The sequence below is a fragment of the Pristiophorus japonicus genome, chromosome 4 (assembly GCF_044704955.1).
Source record: "Pristiophorus japonicus isolate sPriJap1 chromosome 4, sPriJap1.hap1, whole genome shotgun sequence".
Classification (NCBI taxonomy): Eukaryota; Metazoa; Chordata; class Chondrichthyes; family Pristiophoridae; genus Pristiophorus; species Pristiophorus japonicus.
Window position 1 is genome coordinate 243,705,237 of NC_091980.1, and position 20,885 is coordinate 243,726,121.

The window sequence follows — 20,885 nt, forward strand, 5'->3', positions numbered from 1 at the left end:
GCGATCATCCCCCTCCAAAACAGATACACCGTTTTGGGTACTGTTGGGGGGGAATGACTCATCAGGGGAAGGCAGCAGCAGCCTAGCTCATGGCACCATAGGTGACTCTGCTGCACTGTAGGGCAAGAAAGAGTGGGAGAGCTATAATGGTAAGGAATTCTATTGTAAGGGGAATAGATAGGTGTTTCTGTGGACGCAATCAAGACTCCAGGATGGTATGTTGCCTCCCTGGTGCAAGGGTCAAGGATGTCTCGGAGTGGCTGCAGGACATTTTGGAGGGGGAGGGCGAACAGCCAGTTGTCGGGTGCATGTAGATACCAACGATATAGGTAAAAAACGGGATGAGATCCTACTAGCTAAACTTAGCGAGCTAGGAGTTAAATTTAAAAAGCAGGATCTCAAAGGTAGTAATCTCAGGATTGCTACCAGTGTCACGTGCTAGTCAGAGTAGTAATTGCAGGATAGCTAAGATGAATACGTGGCTTGAGGCGTGGTACAGGAGGGAGGGATTCAAATTCCTGGGACATTGGAACCGGTTCTGGGGGAGGTGGGACCAGTACAAACCAGACAGTCTGCAGCTGGGCAGGACCGGAACCAATGTCCTAGGTGGAGTGTTTGCTAGTGCTGTCGGGGAGGGGTTAAACTAATAAGGCAAGGGGATGGGAATCTATGCAGGGAGACAGAGGGAAGTAGAATGGGGGCAAAAGCAAAAGATAGAAAGAAGAAAAGTAAAAGCGGAGGGCAGAGAAACCCAAGACAAAAATCAAAAAGGGCCACATTACAGCAAAATTCTAAAGGGACAAAGTGTGTTGAAAAGACAAGCCTGAAGGCTCTGTGCCTCAATGCGAGGAGTATTCGTAATAAGGTGGACGAATTAACTGCGCAGGCAACTATTAATGACTATGATATTATTGGGATTACGGAGATATGGCTCCAGGGTGACCAAGGCCGGGAACTCAACATCCAGGGGTATTCAAAATTCAGGAAGGATAGACAGAAAGAAAAAGGAGGTTGGGGTAGCGTTGCTGGTTAAAGAGGAGATTAATGCAGTAGTTAGGAAGGACATTACTTGGATGATGTGGAATCTATATGGGTAGAGCTGCAGAACACCAAAGGGCAAAAAACGTTAATGGGAGTTGTGTACAGACCTCCAAACAGTAGTAGTGATGTTGGGGAGGGCATCAAACAGGAAATTAGGGGTGCATGCAATAAAGGTGCAGCAGTTATAGGGTCCTGAACTTAAGGAAAGGTAACTTTGACAGTATGAGATGTGAATTGGTTAGAATAGACTGGCGAAGGACACTTAAAGGGTTGACGATGGATAGGCAATGGCAAACATTAAAAGAGCACATGGATGAACTTCAACAATTGTACATCCCTGACTAGAGTAAAAATAAAACAGGGAAGGTGGCTCAACCGTGGCTAACAAGAGAAATTAGGGATAGTGTTAAATCCAAGGAAGAGGCATATAAATTGGCCAGAAAAAGTAGCAAACGTGAGGACTGGGAGAAATTTAGAATTCAGCAGAGGAGGACAAAGGGATTAATTAGGAAGGGGGGAAATAGAGTACGAGAGGAAGCTTGCAAGGAACATTAAGACGGACTGCAAAAGTTTCTATAGATATGTAAAGAGAAAAAGGTTAGTGAAGACAAACTTAGGTCTCCTGCAGTCAGAATCAGGGGAAGTCATAATGGGGAACAAAGAAATGGCAGACCAATTGAACAAGTACTTTGGTTCGGTATTCACTAAGGTGGACACAAACAACCTTCCGGATATAAAAGGGGTCAGAGGGTCAGGTAAGAAGGAGGAACTGAGGGAAATCCTTATTAGTCGGGAAATTGTGTTGGGGAAATTGATGGGATTGAAGGCCGATAAATCCCCTGGGCTTGATGAACTGCATCCCAGAGTACTTAAGGAGGTGGCCTTGGAAATAGCGGATGCATTGACAGTCATTTTCCAACATTCCATAGACTCTGGATCAGTTCCTATGGAGTGGAGGGTAGCCAATGTAACCCCACTTTTTTTTAAAAAAAAGGAGGGAGAGAGAAAACGGAATTATAGACCGGTCAGCCTGACATCAGTAGTGGGTAAAATGATGGAATCAATTATTAAGGATGTCATAGCAGCGCATTTGGAAAGAGGTGACATGATAGGTCCAAGTCAGCATGGATTTGTGAAAGGGAAATCATGCTTGACAAATCTTCTAGAATTTTTTGAGGATGTTTCCAGTAGAGTGGACAAGGGAGAACCAGCTGATGTGGTGTATTTGGACTTTCAGAAGGCTTTCGACAAGGTCCCACACAAGAGATTAATGTGCAAAGTTAAAGCACATGGGATTGGGGGTAGTGTGCTGACATGGATTGAGAACTGGTTGTCAGACAGGAAGCAAAGAGTCGGAGTAAATGGGTACTTTTCAGAATGGCAGGCAGTGACTAGTGGGATACCGCAAGGTTCTGTGCTGGGGCCCCAGCTGTTTACATTGTACATTAATGATTTGGACGAGGGGATTAAATGTAGTATCTCCAAATTTGCGGATGACACTAAGTTGGGTGGCAGTGTGAGCTGCGAGGAGGATGCTATGAGGCTGCAGAGTGACTTGGATAGGTTAGGTGAGTGGGCAAATGCCTGGCAGATGAAGTATAATGTGGATAAATGTGAGGTTATCCACTTTGTTGGTAAAAACAGAGAGACAGACTATTATCTGAATGGTGACAGATTAGGAAAAGGGGAGGTGCAACGAGACCTGGGTGTCATGGTACATCAGTCATTGAAGGTTGGCATGCAGGTACAGCAGGCGGTTAAGAAAGCAAATAGCATGTTGGCCTTCAGAGCGAGGGGATTTGAATACAGGGGCAGGGAGGTGTTGCTACAGTTGTACAGGGCCTTGGTGAGGCCACACCTGGAGTATTGTGTACAGTTTTGGTCTCCTAACTTGAGGAAGGACATTCTTGCTATTGAGGGAGTGCAGCGAAGGTTCACCAGACTGATTCCCGGGATGGCGGGACTGACATATCAAGAAAGACTGGATCAACTGGACTTGTATTCATTGGAGTTCAGAAGAATGAGAGGGGATCTCATAGAAACGTTTAAAATTCTGACGGGTTTAGACAGGTTAGATGCAGGAAGAATGTTCCCAATGTTGGGGAAGTCCAGAACCAGGGGTCACAGTCTAAGGATAAGGGGTAGCCATTTAGGACCGAGATGAGGAGAAACTTCTTCACCCAGAGAGTGGGTGAACCTGTGGAATTCTCTACCACAGAAAGTTGTTGAGGCCAATTCACTAAATATATTCAAAAAGGAGTTAGATGTAGCCCTTACTACTAGGGGGATCAAGGGGTATGGCGAGAAAGCAGGAATGGGGTACTGAGGTTGCATGTTCAGCCATGAACTCATTGAATGGCGGTGCAGGCTCGAAGGGCCGAAAGGGCCTACTCCTGCACCTATTTTCTATGTTTCTAAGTGACGGAGGAACATGGAGAGAATATTTTATTTATTGAAGTAGACTTCATTTTGATAATATGGGCTCAATTTTGGTCCAGTATAATCACTGCAAACAAATAGTTGTTTAATTTAGTTGTGAGATTAGGGCAATTCAATTCAACTATCTTTTACTTCTTTTATTTTTGTCGTTTAAGCTTCCATGAATGCCTTCTGTTGTATAGTAAATTAACTTTGCGAAGTTAGTCATATGACGTCCTGTATAGCTGTTTGATCCTATTCACATTCTTTAGTCAAATCATTAAGTTCTGTTGGCCTCCGATGTACTTACCTGTGCTGATTTCTTAACTCTCCACAAGGGTTTTCTGAAGTGGCCACATATGCTGGCCTAAGTAGATTTGGAGTAATTATTAGCTGGCCAAAATAGCCTAAATGGACAAAACTGGCGTAGGTGGCTGGTAACGCCCCCTTTTGAGAAAAACTAAACTAAACTAAAAAAAATTGGAACTAACTCACATACACTGGCGCAAATTGAATGTGCAAAATGGGGATTTTTAAGATACTCCAGAAAAATCAAGTTGCTCCAAAAAAAACGGAGCAACTCCTGGCCAATTTTAAGCCCCTTAAGTGCACATCTAAGTACCTTTTTAAATGTGATAAGGGTGTCTGCCTCTACCACCTTTTTCGGCAGTGAGTTCCAGACTCCCACCACCCTCTGGGTGAAGAAATTCTTCCTCATCTCCCCTCTAATCCTTCTACCAACTACTTTAAATCTGTGCCCCCTGCTTATTCACCCCTCTGCTAAGTGAAGTTATATATACTTTGAGACTGAACTGGATATGTTTCAACATCTCGACTCCTATCCTGAAATAGTTTGTTGACCAGCGCAATGTGAAAAGAACCTCCCAGATGTCCAGGAGGAGGGCCAACCAGATAGATCTATGTTCTATCATCACATGAGATAGCAATCCTTCAACTTCAGTACTGTTTCTTTCATGACAACATACATTAATTAAAGCCTGTATATTTATAAGCATCCATTTTAATTTTGATTTATAAATTTCTTTATATATTGTATGTGTTTTATCTATATCAAATGTAACAGACAGGATTCATTATTGAAGAAACAAAGGTGTCCTAATTTAAAACAGATCTATTTAATAGGTATTTGTTTTGGAATACTGTATCACTTAAAGGTTACACATGACACCATAGCCACACTGTTCAGGTTTGGGAACTCTATAACAATCATATTCTGTCCTAGTATTCAATGAGAATTGTAGAAGAGCATACCAGGAGCAGCACCAGGTATATTTAAAAATGAGGTGCCAATCTGCGGAAGCTGTAACACGGAACTGTGCAAGCTAAACAGCGGAAACAGCATGCTAAAGACAGCTAAGCAATCCCACAATCAACGGATCTGCAGTCCTGCCACATCCACAATGATGGTGGAGCCCAGCACGCGAGTGCAAAAGACAAGTCTAAAGCATTTGCAACCATCTTCAGCCAGAAGTATCAGTCTCCTCCTGAGGTCCCCACCATCACAGAAGCCAGTCTTCAGCCATTTTGATTCACTTCACGTGACATCAACAAACGGCCAAGCGCACTGGATACAGCAAAGGCTATGGGCCCTGACAACATCCTAGCTGTCATGCTGAAGACTTGTGCTCCAAAATTATCTGCGCCTCCATCCAAGCTGTTCCAGTACAGCCACAACATTGGCATCTACCTGACAATATGGAAAACTGCCCAGATATGTCCTGTCCACAAAAAGTCGGACAAATCCAATCCGGCCAAGTACCGCCCCATTAGTCGTCTATCCATCATCAGCAAAATGATGGAATGAGTCATCTATTGTGCTATCAAACGGCACCCACTTACCAATAACCAGCTCAATGATGCTTAATTTTGGGTTCCGCCAGGATCACTCTGCTCCAGACCTCAAACATGGACAAAAGAGCTGAATTCCAAAGGTGAGGTGAGAATGACTGCCCTTGACATCAAGGCAGCATTTGACCGAGTGTGGCACCAAGGAGCCCTAGTAAAATTGAAGTCAATGGGAATCGGGGAAAACTCTCCACTGTCTGGAGTCATACCTAGCACAAAGGAAGATAGTTGTTGTTGTTGGAGGTCAATCACCTCAGCCCCAGAATATCGCTGCAGCAGTTTCTCAGGGCAGTGTCCTAGACCCAATCATCTTCAGCTGCTTCATCAATGACCTTCCCTCCAATATAAGGTCAGAAGTGGGGATGTTCGCTGATGATTGTACAGTGTTCAGTTCCATTCGCAACTTGTCAGATAATGAAGCAATCCATGCCCGCATGCAGCAAGACCTGGATGACAATCAGACTTGGGCTGATAAGTGGCAAGTAACATTCATACCACACACAAGTGCCACGCAATGAGTATATCCAACAACAGAGAGTCTAACCATTGCCCCTTGACATTCAGTGGCATTACCATTGTCGAATTCTCCATCATCAACATCCTGGGAATCACCATTGACCAGAAACTTAACTGGACCAGCCACATAAATACTGTGGCTACAAGAGTAGGTCAGAGGCTGGGTATTCTGCAGCAACTGTCTCACTTCCTGATACCCAAAGCCTTTCCACCATCTACAAGGCACAAGTCAGGAGTGTGATGGAATACTCTCTACTTACCTGGATGTGTGCAGCTCCAACAACACTCTAGATTCTTGACGCCATCCAGGACAAAGCAGTCTGTTTGATTGGCACCCCATCCACCAACTTAAACATTCACTCTCTCCACTACCAGCTCAATGTGGTTGAAGTGTATACCATGTACAAGATGCACTGCAACAACTTGCCACAGCTTCTCCGACAACACCTCCCAAACCCGCGACCTCTACCACCTAGAAAGACAAGGGCAGCAGGCGCATGGGGATGCCATCACCTGCAAGTTCCCCTCCAAGTTACACACCAGCCTGACTTGGAAATATATCTCCATTCCTTCATTGCCGCTGGGTCAAAATCTTGGAACTCCCTCACTAACCGCACTGTGGGAACAGCTTCACCACAAGGACTGTAGTGGTTAAAGAAGGCGGCTCACCACCACCTTCTAAGGACAATTAGGGATGGGCAATAAATTCTAGCCTTGCCAGTGACTCCCACATCCCAGGAACTAATAAAATAAAATAGAACAACAGCCACCAGCCAGACAGATCCAGAATGTTCAAAGGAATACAGCAAGAAAGAAGTATTGCTATAAATACTGAAAGGACACTTCACGACTCTCCCTGTTCCAGGAAAAGGTAGTAACACAATTCTACTTATAACTTTTTCAGTTGTTCAGGCTAATCAAATACCTCACTGATTGTTAATCTATAAATGTCACCATAACCTTGGCTGAGAGCTTTGTACTGAAATCACATTTATACTATTCCCTTTTTGTCAGGGTATGGGCCCTCCTATAGAGCACATACTCTTCGTTCCAATTCTTTTTCCACTTTGTTCATTTCCCTGAGCCATCCGCCTTCTGCTAGAATAGGGTTGGGCTGGCAGCTGATCCCTAGGGCACTCACAATGATAACATTGGCTGCCTGGTAAGAAGCATTAGAGAGCAGTATGGTGAAGACGTCCTGTTACTTTTAGAATAACTCCACAAGACTGTACATCTTAATTCAAACTGTTGTGACCTTGGTCTCTTTATTGTAACTTCAGAGTGAGGAGGCAGCATGGTAGTCTGCCTTTTTATACCTGCTTGCCCAGGGTGTGCAGGTGACCCTTGGGTCTCCCACAGGTGCGCCCCCTGGTGGCAAGTCTTACACATTGGTAATGTTTACATACATAACATCATTCCCCCCCCCAAAGTCCTATGTACAAGTTATTTACAAGTTGAGGCGATCCGGGGTTCTGCATTCCCGGGTTGATTGCCTGAGTTGAAGTCCTGGCATGGGTGAGTCGGTCGGTGTGGCTGGTCTGATCGGACTGTTGAGCATGGTGGGTTCATCCTCGTGGCTGACCGCGAGGTCGATTGCTGGTTGGGTGTGTGTGTGTGGATCATTGATGGTAATGTCCTCTTCAAATTGTTCTTGGTTGTCAGTAAACCGCAGTTTGGTCTGATCCAAGTGCTTTCTACACGTTTGTCCATTCAAAATTTTGACAACACTCTATTCCCCTCCTTGGCTAACACAGTGTCAGCAACCCATTTGGGACGATGACCATAATTAAGAACAAACACAGGGTCATTAACTTCAATGTCGCGCGATACAGCCGCGCGATCGTGGTACATGTTATGCCGTTGACGCTGGGTTTCTACATAATCATTGAGATCTGGGTGGACTAAGGAAAGCCTGGTTTTGAGTACTCTCTTCATTAGCATTTCTGCAGGGGGACCCCGGTAAACAAGTGGGGTCCCATGCGGTAGCTGAGCAGAATCTGAGATAACTGGGTCTGCAGGGAACCAGCCATCATGCGTTTCAAGCTCTGCTTGATGGTTTGGACTGCCCATTCCCTTGACCATTGGATACGGGTTTAAACAGCGCAGGCCTGACATGCTTGATGCCATTGCAGGTCATGAACTCGTTGAATTCCGAGCTGGTGAAGCATAGTCCATTGTCACTAACAAAGACGTCGGGCAAACCATGGGTGGCGAACATGGCCCGGAGGCTTTCAATGGTGGTAGTGGACGTACATGACGACATTATTATACATTCAATCCACTTAGAGTAAGCGTCAACTGCTACTAGGAACATCTTTCCTAAAAAGGAGCCAGCAAAATCTACATGGACCCTTGACCATGGTTCGGAGGACCATGACCACAGACTCAGTGGGGCCTCGCTTGGTGCGTTGCTCAACTGTGAGCAAGTGTTACATTGGTGTACACATGACTCCAATTCCGAATCAATGCCGGGCCACCAAACGTGTGATCTGGTGATAGCCTCCATCATGATTATGCCTGGATGGGTACCGTGAAGGTCATGTATAAATGTTTCCTTGCCTTTTTTTGGCAAAATTACATGATTTCCCCCATAGAAGGCAGTCCGAATAGATGGACATTTCGTCCTTGCGTCAGTGAAAGCGCTTAATTTCATCTTGCATTTCCCCTGGGACCACTGACCAGCTCCCATTGAGGACGCAGCTTTTTACTGGTGATAGCACCGGGTCCTGGCTAGTCCAGGTCCTGATCTGGCGAGCCGTGACGGGTGACCCCTCGCTCTCAAAAGCATCCATTACAAGGAGCAAGTCTGCAGGTTGTGCCATTTCCACCCCGGTGATCGTCAATGGTAACCGATTGAGGGCATCCGCACAGTTCTCAGCGCCTGGTCTGTGGCGGATTACATAATCATACGCAGATAACGTTAGTGCCCATCTTTGGATGCGGGACGAAGCATTCGTGTTAATACCTTTTGCTTTCTGAGAACAACAAAATGAGCGGCTTATGGTCGGTTTCGAGCTCGAACTGGAGCCAAAATAGGTATTGATGCATTTTCTTAACCCCGTATACGCATGCTAATGCTTCTTTCTCAACCATACTGTAGGCTCTTTCAGCCTTAGATAAGCTTCTGGACGCATATGCAACCGGTTGCAGTTTGCCTGGCACATTGGCTTGCTGTAAGACACAACCGACCCCCTATGAAGATGCATCACAAGCTAGTACTAAATGTTTACATGGGTCATACAATACAAGTACTTGTTAGAACATAGCAGGTTTCTGGCCTTGTTAAAGGCTGTCTCTTGAGATTTACCCCAAACCCAGTCGTCACCCTTGCGTAGCAATAAATGCAATGGTTCCAGCGAAGTGCTCAACCCCGGTAGAAAGTTACCAAAATAGTTGAGGAGCCCCAGGAACGAACGCAGCTCCGTCACATTCTGTGGTCTGGGTGCATTCTTGATGGCCTCCGCCTTGGAGTCTGTGGGTCTGATGCTGTCCGCCGCAATCTTTCTCCCCAGAAATTTGACCTCTGGCGCCAGGAAAACACACTTGGAGCATTTCAGCCGGAGTCCCACTCTGTCCAGTCGCTTGAGAACCTCTTCCAGGTTGTGCAAGTATTCGGTGGTATTGCGGCCAGTGATTAAGATGTCATCTTGGAACACCATGGTGTGCGGACTGATTTCAGCAGACTCTCCATGTTCCGCTTGAAGATGGCCGCCGTCGAGCGAATCCCAAAGGGGCATCTGTGGTATATGAACAGTCCTCTGTGTGTGTTGATGCACATCAATTTTTTTGAAGGTTCAGCCAGCTCCTGTGTCATGTAAGCAGGGGTTAGATCCAGCTTGGTGAACGACTTCACCCCCCCCTGCTAGTGTTGCAAACAGGTCATCTGCTTTGGGTAGCGGGTACTGGTCCTGTAACGAGACTCAGTTGATCATTACCTTGTAGTCCCCGCATATTCTGACCGTCCCATCGCTCTTCAACACTGGCACAATTGGACTGGCCCACACGTTGAACTCAACTGGCGATGTGATCCCCTCTCGAGTTGTCCAGCTCGATCTCGACTTTCTCTCGCATCATGTATGGAACCGGTTGGGCCTTGTGATGAATGGGTCGTGCATCAGGGATTAGTTGGATCTGCACTTTGGCGCCTGTGAAGTTGCCGATGCCTGGTTCGAATAACGACGGGAATTTGTTTAGCACCTGGGCGCACGAGGCGTCATCCTCCGAAGACAGAGCTTTGATGTCGTCCCAGTTCCATCGGATCTTTCCTAGCCAGCTTCTGCTGAACAGCGTTGGGCCATCGCCTGGTACAATCCATAGTGGTAAATCATGCACAGCCCCATCGTACAATATTTTCACTGCCGGACTGCCAATGACTGGTATGAGCTCTTTGGTGTAAGTGCGCAGCTAGGTGTGGATTGTGCTTAGTTTTGGCCTTTGTGCCTTGTTGCCCCACAGTTTCTCAAAAGCCTTCTGGCTCATAATTGACTGACTTGCCCCCATGTCCAATTCCATGGAAACTGGAATGCCGTTTCATTTTACGTTTAACATTATCGGAGGGCTTTTGGTGGTGAAGGTGTGTACTCCGTACACTTCCTCTTCAGCCTCGGGCTGAGTTGCCTCTCTTACTCATTCAGCGTGATCTGCGCCGGATCGGTCATCTTCTGCTGACTCTGCCACGTGGTGAGTTGCAGCACGTCTGCACATTCGCTGGAGGTGCCCCTTTGTTCCACTACCCTTACACACGTAGTGCTTGAATCGACAGTGATAGGCTCAATGATTACCCCCACAGCGCCAACATAGTGCTAATGGATTCACATTCACGCCCCACGGCGGACTCTGAGTCATCCTAGGTCTGGCCTCTGCGGGCGTGTAGGCCCTGCCATGTACTGTTCTGCCTGCTGAAGGCATTATTTTATGCACAGTACTTGCCGGTGAGTTCCGATGCTGCAATGATAGCTGTTTAGTGTTATCGTCGTGGACATAAAAGCCTGGGCTAGCGTGAGGGCCTTGCTCAGATCTTGGGATTCGGCAGACAGCAGTTTGCGAAGAATGACCTCGTGGCCGATTCCAAGCATGAGAAAGTCCCGCAACGCTTCCCCCAAAAATCCAGCAAATACACACGGTCCCGCAAGGTCGGCGACATAGCTCGCCATGTCCTGGCCCTCGGAACGGTGGTGCATATAAAAGCGATACCTGGCCATCAAGATGCTCTCCTTCAGCTTGAGGTGTTCCCGAACCAGCGTGCACAACTCTTTATATGTCTTCTCCGTTGGTTTCGTCGGTGCTAGCAAATTTTTGATGAGGCCATATATTGTGGACCCACAAACGGTGAGGAGAATTGCCCTGCGCTTGACCGCGGTTTCTTCCTTTTCCAGCTCGTTGGCCACGAAGTACTGGTCAAGACGCTCAACGAAGGCTTCCCAATCATCACCCTCAACAAATCTCTCAAGAATACCAACGGCAGCCATAATTGCGTGAAAGTACGTGATCTGTTACTCGTCGCCAATTGTTACGTTTACAATAACTCCGCAAGACTGTACATCTTAAGCTCAAACTGTTGTGACCTTGGTCCTCTTTATTCTAACTCCAGAGTGAGGAGGTTGCATGGTAGTCTGCCTTTTGTACCTGCTTGCCCAGGGTGTGCAGGTGACCTTTGGGTCTCCCACAGATGCGCCCCTTGGTGGCAAGTCTCACACATTGGTCATGTGTACATATATAACACTTCCCATTTAATTTTATTTTGCTCTTCTCTTCCCCCTGCCTTTTCCCACTCTCCCAATTGAGAAATGCTTGGCCTCAGGAACTCGGTGGAAGGAGGATTGAACCTGCACTGCCTATTCCTTGGCAACACATGCTATGCTACAACTTGATGCATCTCCAAAAATTAGAAGTACATTTCAGCAAAGAACTCTTTATTTAAGGGCTAGAAAATTACTGCATTTTAATTTAATCTGGCGCTGCAGATAATTACCATATATTATTACTGAGTGAAACAGATAGATTAAGCATTTTACTTCAGCTAAGACAATTGCAAAAACTGAACCATATGCATAGTTATAAATGAAGTAATGAGAGAGCAAGGAACAGTAACTTGCAGAAAAAGAAAAATATTAATAGAGCTACAGTACCTGCAACATGGATTTGGGATGTGGCAGTTCTTCACCTTGGTAGATCTTTATGTATGCCTATAGTACAATTTAAACAAAGTCTGGGTTCATTGTAAATAAAAACCAATCACAATTAAACTGACGTGTCATATTTTCAACTAGAATCAACAAAATATTACTAGCTGGACTCAAAGTCAGATTTAGGTATGCTCCGCTGATGACTGAGTCTATTCCATCTATTTATCCTAACTCTGCCATACACACAAAGAAGGTCCCAGGTTCAATTTCCATTCTGCTGAGATAGCAGACCATAACACGGGTGGTAATTGGTGTACTTCAATTGGCTTCAATGTTAGTGAAATGAAAACTGGTCAGGATTCTCACCTTAAACAGTACTAAGAAACCTCTGCTGGAAGTGCACATGTGAATGTTGGTTGGGGGCAAGACTGGGCTTGTTTGTAATGCCCAATCGCAACAGCCCAGTGTAATGCCCAGCACCAATTGCAAAATTGGTGGAGGCTCACAGTTAAGTAATGGCTATTTAGACAAGGTATTGGAAAGTACCGAACATCTGTGGCTATGGCCCAGCAAGGAGACAATATTTCAAGTGAGGGTTTCGGTGCAGGCTCGAAGGGCCGAATGGCCTACTCCTGCACCTATTTTCTATGTTTCTATGAATCTGACAGTCAGATATAAAACTGCTGTTGTTACCCTGGGAGATGATGACCACATTCAATATTCAACAATTTCACCTTCTGTGCCTGCAGAGGTGTGCCATCCTTGGTCCCCTTTTACTTATACACTACCCCTCAATGACATCATCCAGAAACACAAGGTCAGTTTTCACATGTATGCCAATACAGGTTGATTGTCCAAAATCCGGAAACCTCGGGACTGAGGCCGTTCCGGATTCTGGGTATTTCCGGATTTTGGAACATCTTTGCCTGGGCCGAGGTAGGTGAGGTCGGGCAACCGAGGTCAGGGGGCGAGATCGGCCCGCTGAGGTAAGGGGGAGGCGAGGTCAGGCCGTCGAGGGCCGGGGCGAAGTCTGGCCTGATCGACACCGGGGCGAAGTCGGGCCGGAGGTTGGGCCGCCAAGGGCCGGGCGAGGTTGGTCCGGAGCGAGGTCAGGCCGTCGAGGGCTGGAGCGAGGTCGGGCCACCAAGGGCTGGGGCGAGGTTGGGCCGGGGGGGAAGTCGGGCCGCCAAGCGGGGGGAGTCTGGATTTCGAACATTTTCCGGTTTCTGGACAACTTCTCCACGGTTCGGCCTGGTGTCCGGATTCCGGAACATTCCGAATTTTGGAACTCTGGATTTCAGACGCTCAACCTGTATTACCACTCCACCACCAATTCTCACTGCTTATTCAACACAAGTCTTGGCTGAGCATCAGCAAAATCAAAGTCACATCCTGTCCTCTATCCAATAATACTACATTTTTTTAACTTCAAAATATTGCCTGACCTACTCTCTCCATACATTGCTCAAACCCCAATCTACGCCTTCATTACCCTCTGAAACTAATTTCTTCAATGCCTTCCTCATTGGCTTCCCCTGTCTGCCCTTCACAAACTCCAATATACGATGTTTTTCTGGGGTTTCTATGGCTTTTCTGTCATAGTTACGATGGACAAGCAGGAAAACCCTCACGGAAATTCACCCTCTATGTCCCTACTCTTTGGAACTTTCCCTAAACCACTTAACATTGCTATCAAAGCCAAATACTGCGGATGCTGGAATCCGAAATAAAATGCTGGAAATCTCAGCGGGTCAGGCAACATCTGTGGAGAAAAGAACAGAGTTAACATTTCAGGTTGATGACCCTTCGTCAGAACTGCCGAATATGTTCGAAAAGAACAGATCTTAAGGAGCACTGAAAGGGGGAGGGGAAGAAAGAACAAAAGGGAAGGTCTTTGATGGGGTGGAAGGGTTAGTCTAGATAGGTTGTGAATGGCAGAATAATGACCAGCTGCCATTGGAGACAGAGAATAAAAACAAGTTTGACAAATTTGCTGGTGTTCTTTGAGGATGTATCTAACAGGGTGGATAAAGGGGAAACAATGGATGTGGTGTATTTGGACTTCCAGAAGCCATTTGACAAGGTGCCACATAAGAGGTTACTGCACAAGATAAAAGTTCACGGGGTTGGGGATAATATATTAGCATTGAGAGAGGATTGGCAACCAGTAACTAGTGGGGTGCTGTAGGAATCGGTGATGGGACCCCAACTATTTACAATCTATATTAACGACTTGGAAGAAGGGACTGAGTGTAACGTAGCCAAGTTTGCTGACGATACAAAGATGGGAGGGAAAGCAATGTGTGAGGAGGACACAAAAAATCTGCAAAAGGACATAGACAGGCTAAGTGAGTGGGCAAAAATTTTGCAGATGGTGTATAATGTTGGAAAGTGTGAGGTCATGCACTTTGGCAGAAAAAAATCAAAGAGCGAGTTATTATTTAAATGGAGAAAGATTGCAAAGTGCCGCAGTACATCGGGACCTGGGGGTACTTGTGCATGAAACACAAGAGGATAGTATGCAAGTGATCAGGAAGGCCAATAGTATCTTGGCCTTTTTTACAAAAGGGATGGAATATAAAAGCAGGGAAGTCTTACTACAGCTATATAAGGTATTGGTGAGGCCACACCTGGAATACTGCGTGCACTTTTGGTTTCCATATTTACAAAAGGATATACTTGCTTTGGAGGCAGTACAGAGAAGGTTCACTAGGTTGATTCCGGGGATGAGGGGGTTGACTTATGAGGAAAGGTTGAGTAGGTTGGGCCTCTACTCATTGGAATTCAGAAGAATGAGAGGTGATCTTATCGAAATGTATAAGATTATGAGGGGGCTTGACAAGGTGGATGCAGAGAGGATGTTTCCACTGATGGGGGAGACTAGAACTAGAGGGCACGATCTTAGAATAAGGAGCCGCCCATTTAAAACAGATGAGGAGGAATTTCTTCTCTGAGGGTTGTAAATCTATTGAATTCACTGCCTCAGAAAGCTGTGGAAGCTGGGACATTGAATAAATTTAAGACAGAAATAGACAGTTTCTTAAAAGATAAGGGGATAAGGGGTTATGGGGAGCGGGCAGGGAAGTGGAGCTGAGTCCATGATCAGATCAGCCATGATATTATTGAATGGCGGAGCACGCTCGAGGGGCCGTATGGCCTACTCCTGTTCCTATTTCTTATGTTCTTATACGGTCGAGGGGTGGGGGTGGAGGTGGGGAAAGGGAGCCAAAAATGGGCAGAGGTTATGATCTGAAATTGTTGAACTCGATGTTGAGTCCAGAAGGCTGTATCCTTTAGCATTATTGTTGCCAAATTAAGTTAATCTAGGGGTGAAGTCATGGCAGGAGAGCTTAGACATGTGTTATGCTCCTCCTGTACTATGTGGAAAGTCAGGGACGCTTCCAGTGTCCCTGACTACTACATATGTGGGAAGTGTATCCGGCTGCAGCTCCTGACAGACTGCATTGCAGCACTGGAGCTGCGGGTGGATTTACTCTGGAGCATCCACGATGCTGAGAATGCCATGAATAGCACATTTAGTGAGTTGGTCTTACCGCAAGTCAAGGTTACACAGCCAGATAGGGGATGGGTAACCACCAGGAAGAGCAGTGGAAGGAAGGTAGTGCAGGGGTCCCCTGCGGTTATCCCCCTGCAAAACAGATAAATTGCTTTGGGTACTGTTGAGGTGGATGACTCATCAGGGAAGGGCAGCAGCAGCTAAGTCCATGGCACCGTGGGTGGCTCTGCTGCACAGGAAGGCAGGACAAAGAGTGGGAGAGCTATAGTGATAGTAGATTCTATTGTAAGGGAAATAGACAGACGTCTCTGCGGGCGCAAACGAGACTCCAGGATGGTATGTTGCCTCCCTGGTGCAAGGTCAAGGATGTCTCGGAGCGGGTGCAGGACATTCTGAAGGGGGGAGGGTAAACAGCCAGTTGTCGTGGTGCATATAGGTACCAACGATATAGGTAAAAAAACAGGATGAGGTCCTACAAGACGAATTTAGGGAGCTAGGAGCTAAATTTAAAAAGTAGGACCTCAAAAGTAGTAATCTCAGGATTGCTACTAGTGTCACACGCTAGTCAGAGTAGGAATTGTAGGATAGCTCAGATGAGTATGTGGCTTGAGGAGTGGTGCAGAAGGGAGGGATTCAAATTCCTGGGATTTTGGAACCGGCTCTGGGGGAGGTAGGACCAGTACAAACTGGACGGTCTGCACCTGGCAGGACCAGAACCAATGTCCTAGGGGGAGTGTTTGCTAGTGCTGTTGGGGAGGGCTTAAACTAATATGGCAGGGGGATGGGAACCTATGCAGGGAGACAGAGGGAAGCAGAATAGGGGCAGAAGCAAAAGATAGAAAGAAGAAAAGTAAAAGTGGAGGGCAGAGAAACCCAAGGCAAAAAGCAAAAAGGGCCACATTACAGCAAAATCCTAAAGGGGCAAAGAGTGTTAAAGACAAGCCTGAAGGCTCTGTGCCTCAATGCGAGGAGTATTCGGAATAAGGTGGACGAATTAACTGCACAGATGGCAGTTAACGGATATGATGTAATTTGCATCACGGAGACATGGCTCCAGAGTGACCAAGGCTGGGAACTCAACATCCAAGGGCATTCAACATTTAGGAAGGATAGACAGAAAGGAAAGGGAGGTGGGGAGGCGTTGCTGGTTAAAGTGAAAATTAATGCAATAGTAAGGAAGGACATTAGCTTGGATGATGTGGAATCTGTATGGGTGGAGCTACAGAATACCAAAGGGTGGCGGTGTGAGCTGTGAGGGGGACGCTAAGAGTCTGCAGGGTGACTTGGACAGGTTAGGTGAGTGGGCAAATGCATGGCAGATGCAGTATAATGTGGATAAATGTGAGGTTATCCACTTTGGGGGCAAAAACGCGAAGACAGAATATTATCTGAATGGTGGCAGATTAGGAAAAGGGGAGGTGCAATGAGACCTGGCTGTCATGGTTCATCAGTCATTGAAATTTGGCATACAAGTACAGCAGCGGTAAAGAAGGTATATGGTATGTTGGCCTTCATAGCTTAGGGGATTTGAGTATAGGAGCAGGGAGGTCTTACTGCAGTTGTACAGGGCCTTGGTGAGGCCTCACCTGGAATATTGTGTTCAGATTTGGTCTCCTAATCTGAGGAAGGACGTTCTTGCTATTGAGGGAGTGCAGCGAAGGTTCACCAGACTGATTCCCGGATGGTTGGACTGACACATGAGGAGAGACTGGATCAACTGGGCCTTTATTCACTGGAGTATAGAAGGATGAGAGGGGATCTCATAGAAACATACAAGATTCTGACGGGACGGGACAGGTTAGATGCGGGTAGATTGTTCCCGATGTTGGGGAAGTCCAGAACCAAGGGACACAGTCTTAGGATAAGGGATAGGTCATTTAGGACTGAGATGAGGAGAAACTTCTTCACTCTGAGTTGTTAACCTGTGGAATTCCCTGCCGCAGAGAGTCGTTGATGCCAATTCATTGGATATATTCAAGAGGGAGTTAGATATGGCCCTTACGGCTAAGGGGATCAAGGGATATGGAGGCAAAGCAGGAACGGGGTACTGAGGGAATGATCAGCCATGATCTTATTGAATAGTGGTGTAGGCTCGAAGGGCCGAATGGCCTACTCCTGCACCTATTTTCTATGGTTCTATGTAAAACGCTAGTGGGAGTTATGTACAGACTACCAATCAATAGTAATGAGGATGGGGACAGCATCAAACAAGAAATTAGGGATGCATGCAATAAAGGTACAGCAGTTATCATGGGCGACTTTAATCTACATATTGACTGGGCTAACCAAACTGGTAGCAATGCGGTGGAGGAGGATTTCCTGGAGTGTATTGGGGATGATTTTCTAGACCAATATGTCGAGGAACCAACTAGAGGGCTGGGCATCCTAGACTGGGTGATGTGTAATGAGAAAGTACTAATTAACAATCTTGTTGTGCGAGGCCCCTTGGGGAAGAGTGACTATAATATGGTAGAATTCTTCATTAAGATGGAGAGTGACACAGTTAATTCAGAGACTAGAGACCTGAAATTGGGGAAAGGTAACTTCGATGGTATGAGACGTGAATTGGCTAGAATAGACTGGCGAGTGATACTTAAAAGGTTGACGGTGAATGCGCAATGGCAAACATTTAAAGATCACATGGATGAACTTCAACAATTGTACATCCCTGTCTGAAGTAAAAATAAAACTGGGAAGGTAGCTCAACCGTGGCTAACAAGGGAAATTAAGGATAGTGTTAAATCCAAGGAAGAGGCATATAAATTGGCCAGAAAAAGCAGCAAACCTGAGCACTGGGAGAATTTTGTAATACAGCAGAGGAGGACTAAGGGTTTAATTAGGAGGGGGAAAATAGAGTATGAGAGGAAGCTTGCTGGGAACATAAAAACTGACTGCAAAAGCTTCTATAGATATGTGAAGAGAAAAAGATTAGTGAAAACAAACGTAGGTCCCTTGCAGTCAGATTCAGGTGAATTTATAATGGGGAACAAAGAAATGGCGGACCAGTTAAACAAATACTTTGGATCTGTTTTCACAAAGGAAGACACAAATAACCTTCCGGAAGTACGAGGGGACCGAGGGTCGAGTGAGAAGGAGGACCAGAAGGATATCCTTATAAAGTGGGAAATTGTGTTAGGGAACTTGATGGGATTGGAGGCCGATAGTCTGCATCCCAGATTACTTAAGGAAGTGGCCATAGAAATAGTGGATGCATTGGTGATCATTTTGCAACAATCTATCGACTTTGGATCAGTTCCTATGGACTGGAGGGTAGCTAATGTAACACCACTGTTTAAAAAAGGAGAGGGAAAACGGGTAATTATAGACCGGTTAACCTGACATCAATAGTGGGAAAATGTTGGAATCAATTATTAAAGATGAAATAGCAGCGCATTTGAAGGCAGTGACAGAATCGGTCCAAGTCAGCATGGATTTATGAGAGGGAAATCATGCTTGACAAACCTTCTGGAATTTTTTGAGGATGTAACTAGTAGAGTGGACAAGGGAGAACCAGTGGATGTGGTGTATTTGGATTTTCAAAAGGCTTTTGACAAGGTCCCACACAAGAGATTGGTGTGCAAAATCAAAGCACATGGTATGGGGGGTAATGTACTGACATGGATAGAGAACTGCTTGGCAGATAGGAAACAGAGAGTCGGGATAAACGGGTCCTTTTCAGAATGGCAGCCAGTGACTCGTGGAGTGCCGCAGGGCTCAGTGCTCGGATACCCCAGCTCTTTACAATATACATTAATGATACAGATGAAGGAATTGAGTGTGATATCTCCACGTTTGCAGATGACACTAAATTGGGTGGTGGTGTGAGCTGTGAGGAGGACACTAAAAGGCTGCAGGTGACTTGGACAGGTTAGGTGAGTGGGCAAATGCATGGCAGATGCAGTATAATGTGGATAAATGTGAGGTCATCCACTTTGGGGGCAAAAACACGAAGGCAGAATATTATCTGAAAGGCGGTAGATTAGGAAAAGGGGAGGTGCAACGACACCTGGGTGTCATGGTACATCAGTCATTGAAAGTTGGCATGCTGGTACAGCAGGCGGTGAAGAAGGCAAATGGTATGTTGGCCTTCATAGCTAGGGGATTTGAGTATAGGAGCAGGGAGGTCTTACTGCAGTTGTACAGGGCCTTGGTGAGGCCTCACCTGGAATATTGTGTTCAGTTTTGGTCTCCTAATCTGAGAAAGTACGTTCTTGCTATTGAGGGAGTGCAGCGAAGGTTCACCAGACTGATTCCCGGGATGGCAGGACTGACATATGAGGAGAGACTGGATCAACTGGGCCTTGATATACTGGTGCTTAGAAGGATGAGAGGGGATCTCATAGAAACTTACAAGATTCTGACGAGACTGGACAGGTTAAATGCGGGAAGAATGTTCCCGATGATGGGGAAGTCCAGAATCAGGGGCCACTGTCTTAGGATAAGGGGTAGGCCATTTAGGACTGAAATGAGGAGAAACTTTTTCACTCAGAGAGTTGTTAACCTGTGGCATTCCCTACCGCAGAGTGTTCTTGATGCCAGTTCATTGGATCTATTCAAGAGGGAGTTAGAGCTAAAGGGCTCAAGGGGTATGGAGAGAAAACAGGAAAGGGTTACTGAGGTGAATGTTTAGCCATGATCTTATTAAATGGTGGTGCAGGCTCGAAGGGCCGAATAGCCTACTCCTGCACCAATTTTCTATGTTTCTATGTAAGTGCCTAAACGAAAGATGAGGTCCTGTTCCTCGAGCTTGCGTTGAGCTTCATTGGAACAGTGTAGGAGACCGATGACGGAGTGGGAGTGGAGCGGGGAATTAAATTGACAGGCGACCGGAAGCTCAGGGTCACGTTTACAGACTGAACGGTGGTGCTCTGCAAAGCAGTCATCCGATCTGCATTTGGTTTCCCCAATTTAGAGGGGAGACCACATCGTGAGCAGGGTATACAGTATACTAAATTGAAAGATATATAAGTAAATCGCTATTTCATTTGGAAGGATTATTTGGGGCCCTGGATAGTGGGAAGGGAGGAAGTAAAAGGGCAGGTATTGCATCTCCTGCGCTTGCATGGGAAGGTACCGTGGGAAGGGGAGGGGATGCTGGGAATGACTATGGAATGGACCAGGTGTCGCGGAGGGAGCGGTCCCTTCGGAATGCTGAGAGGGGAGGGGAGGGGAGGGGAAGATGTGATTGGCGGAGGGATCACGCTGGAGGTGGCGGAAATGGTGGAGGATGATCCATTGAACGTGGAGGCTGATGAGGTGAAAGGTGAGGACAAGGGGAACATTGTCGTGGTTGTGAGAGGGAGGGGAAGGGGTGAGAGCAGAGGTGCGGGAAATAGAACGGATACGGTCGAGGGCCATGTTAACCAAGGCGGAGGGGAATCCTCAGTTGAGGAAAAAGGAAG

At 46.3% G+C, this 20,885-nt stretch overlaps 1 protein-coding gene across 2 annotated transcripts in view; it reads right to left on the reverse strand.

Annotated features, from left to right (window-relative positions):
- Positions 1-20,885, reverse strand: part of atl1 (atlastin GTPase 1) — a 103,330-nt gene that overhangs the window by 15,540 nt on the left and 66,905 nt on the right. For both annotated transcript variants that reach the window (XM_070877503.1, XM_070877502.1), the window contains one exon: positions 11,970-12,026. In XM_070877503.1, the coding sequence (XP_070733604.1) occupies positions 11,970-12,026 (57 nt within the window). The remainder of the gene's footprint in view (positions 1-11,969; positions 12,027-20,885) is intronic.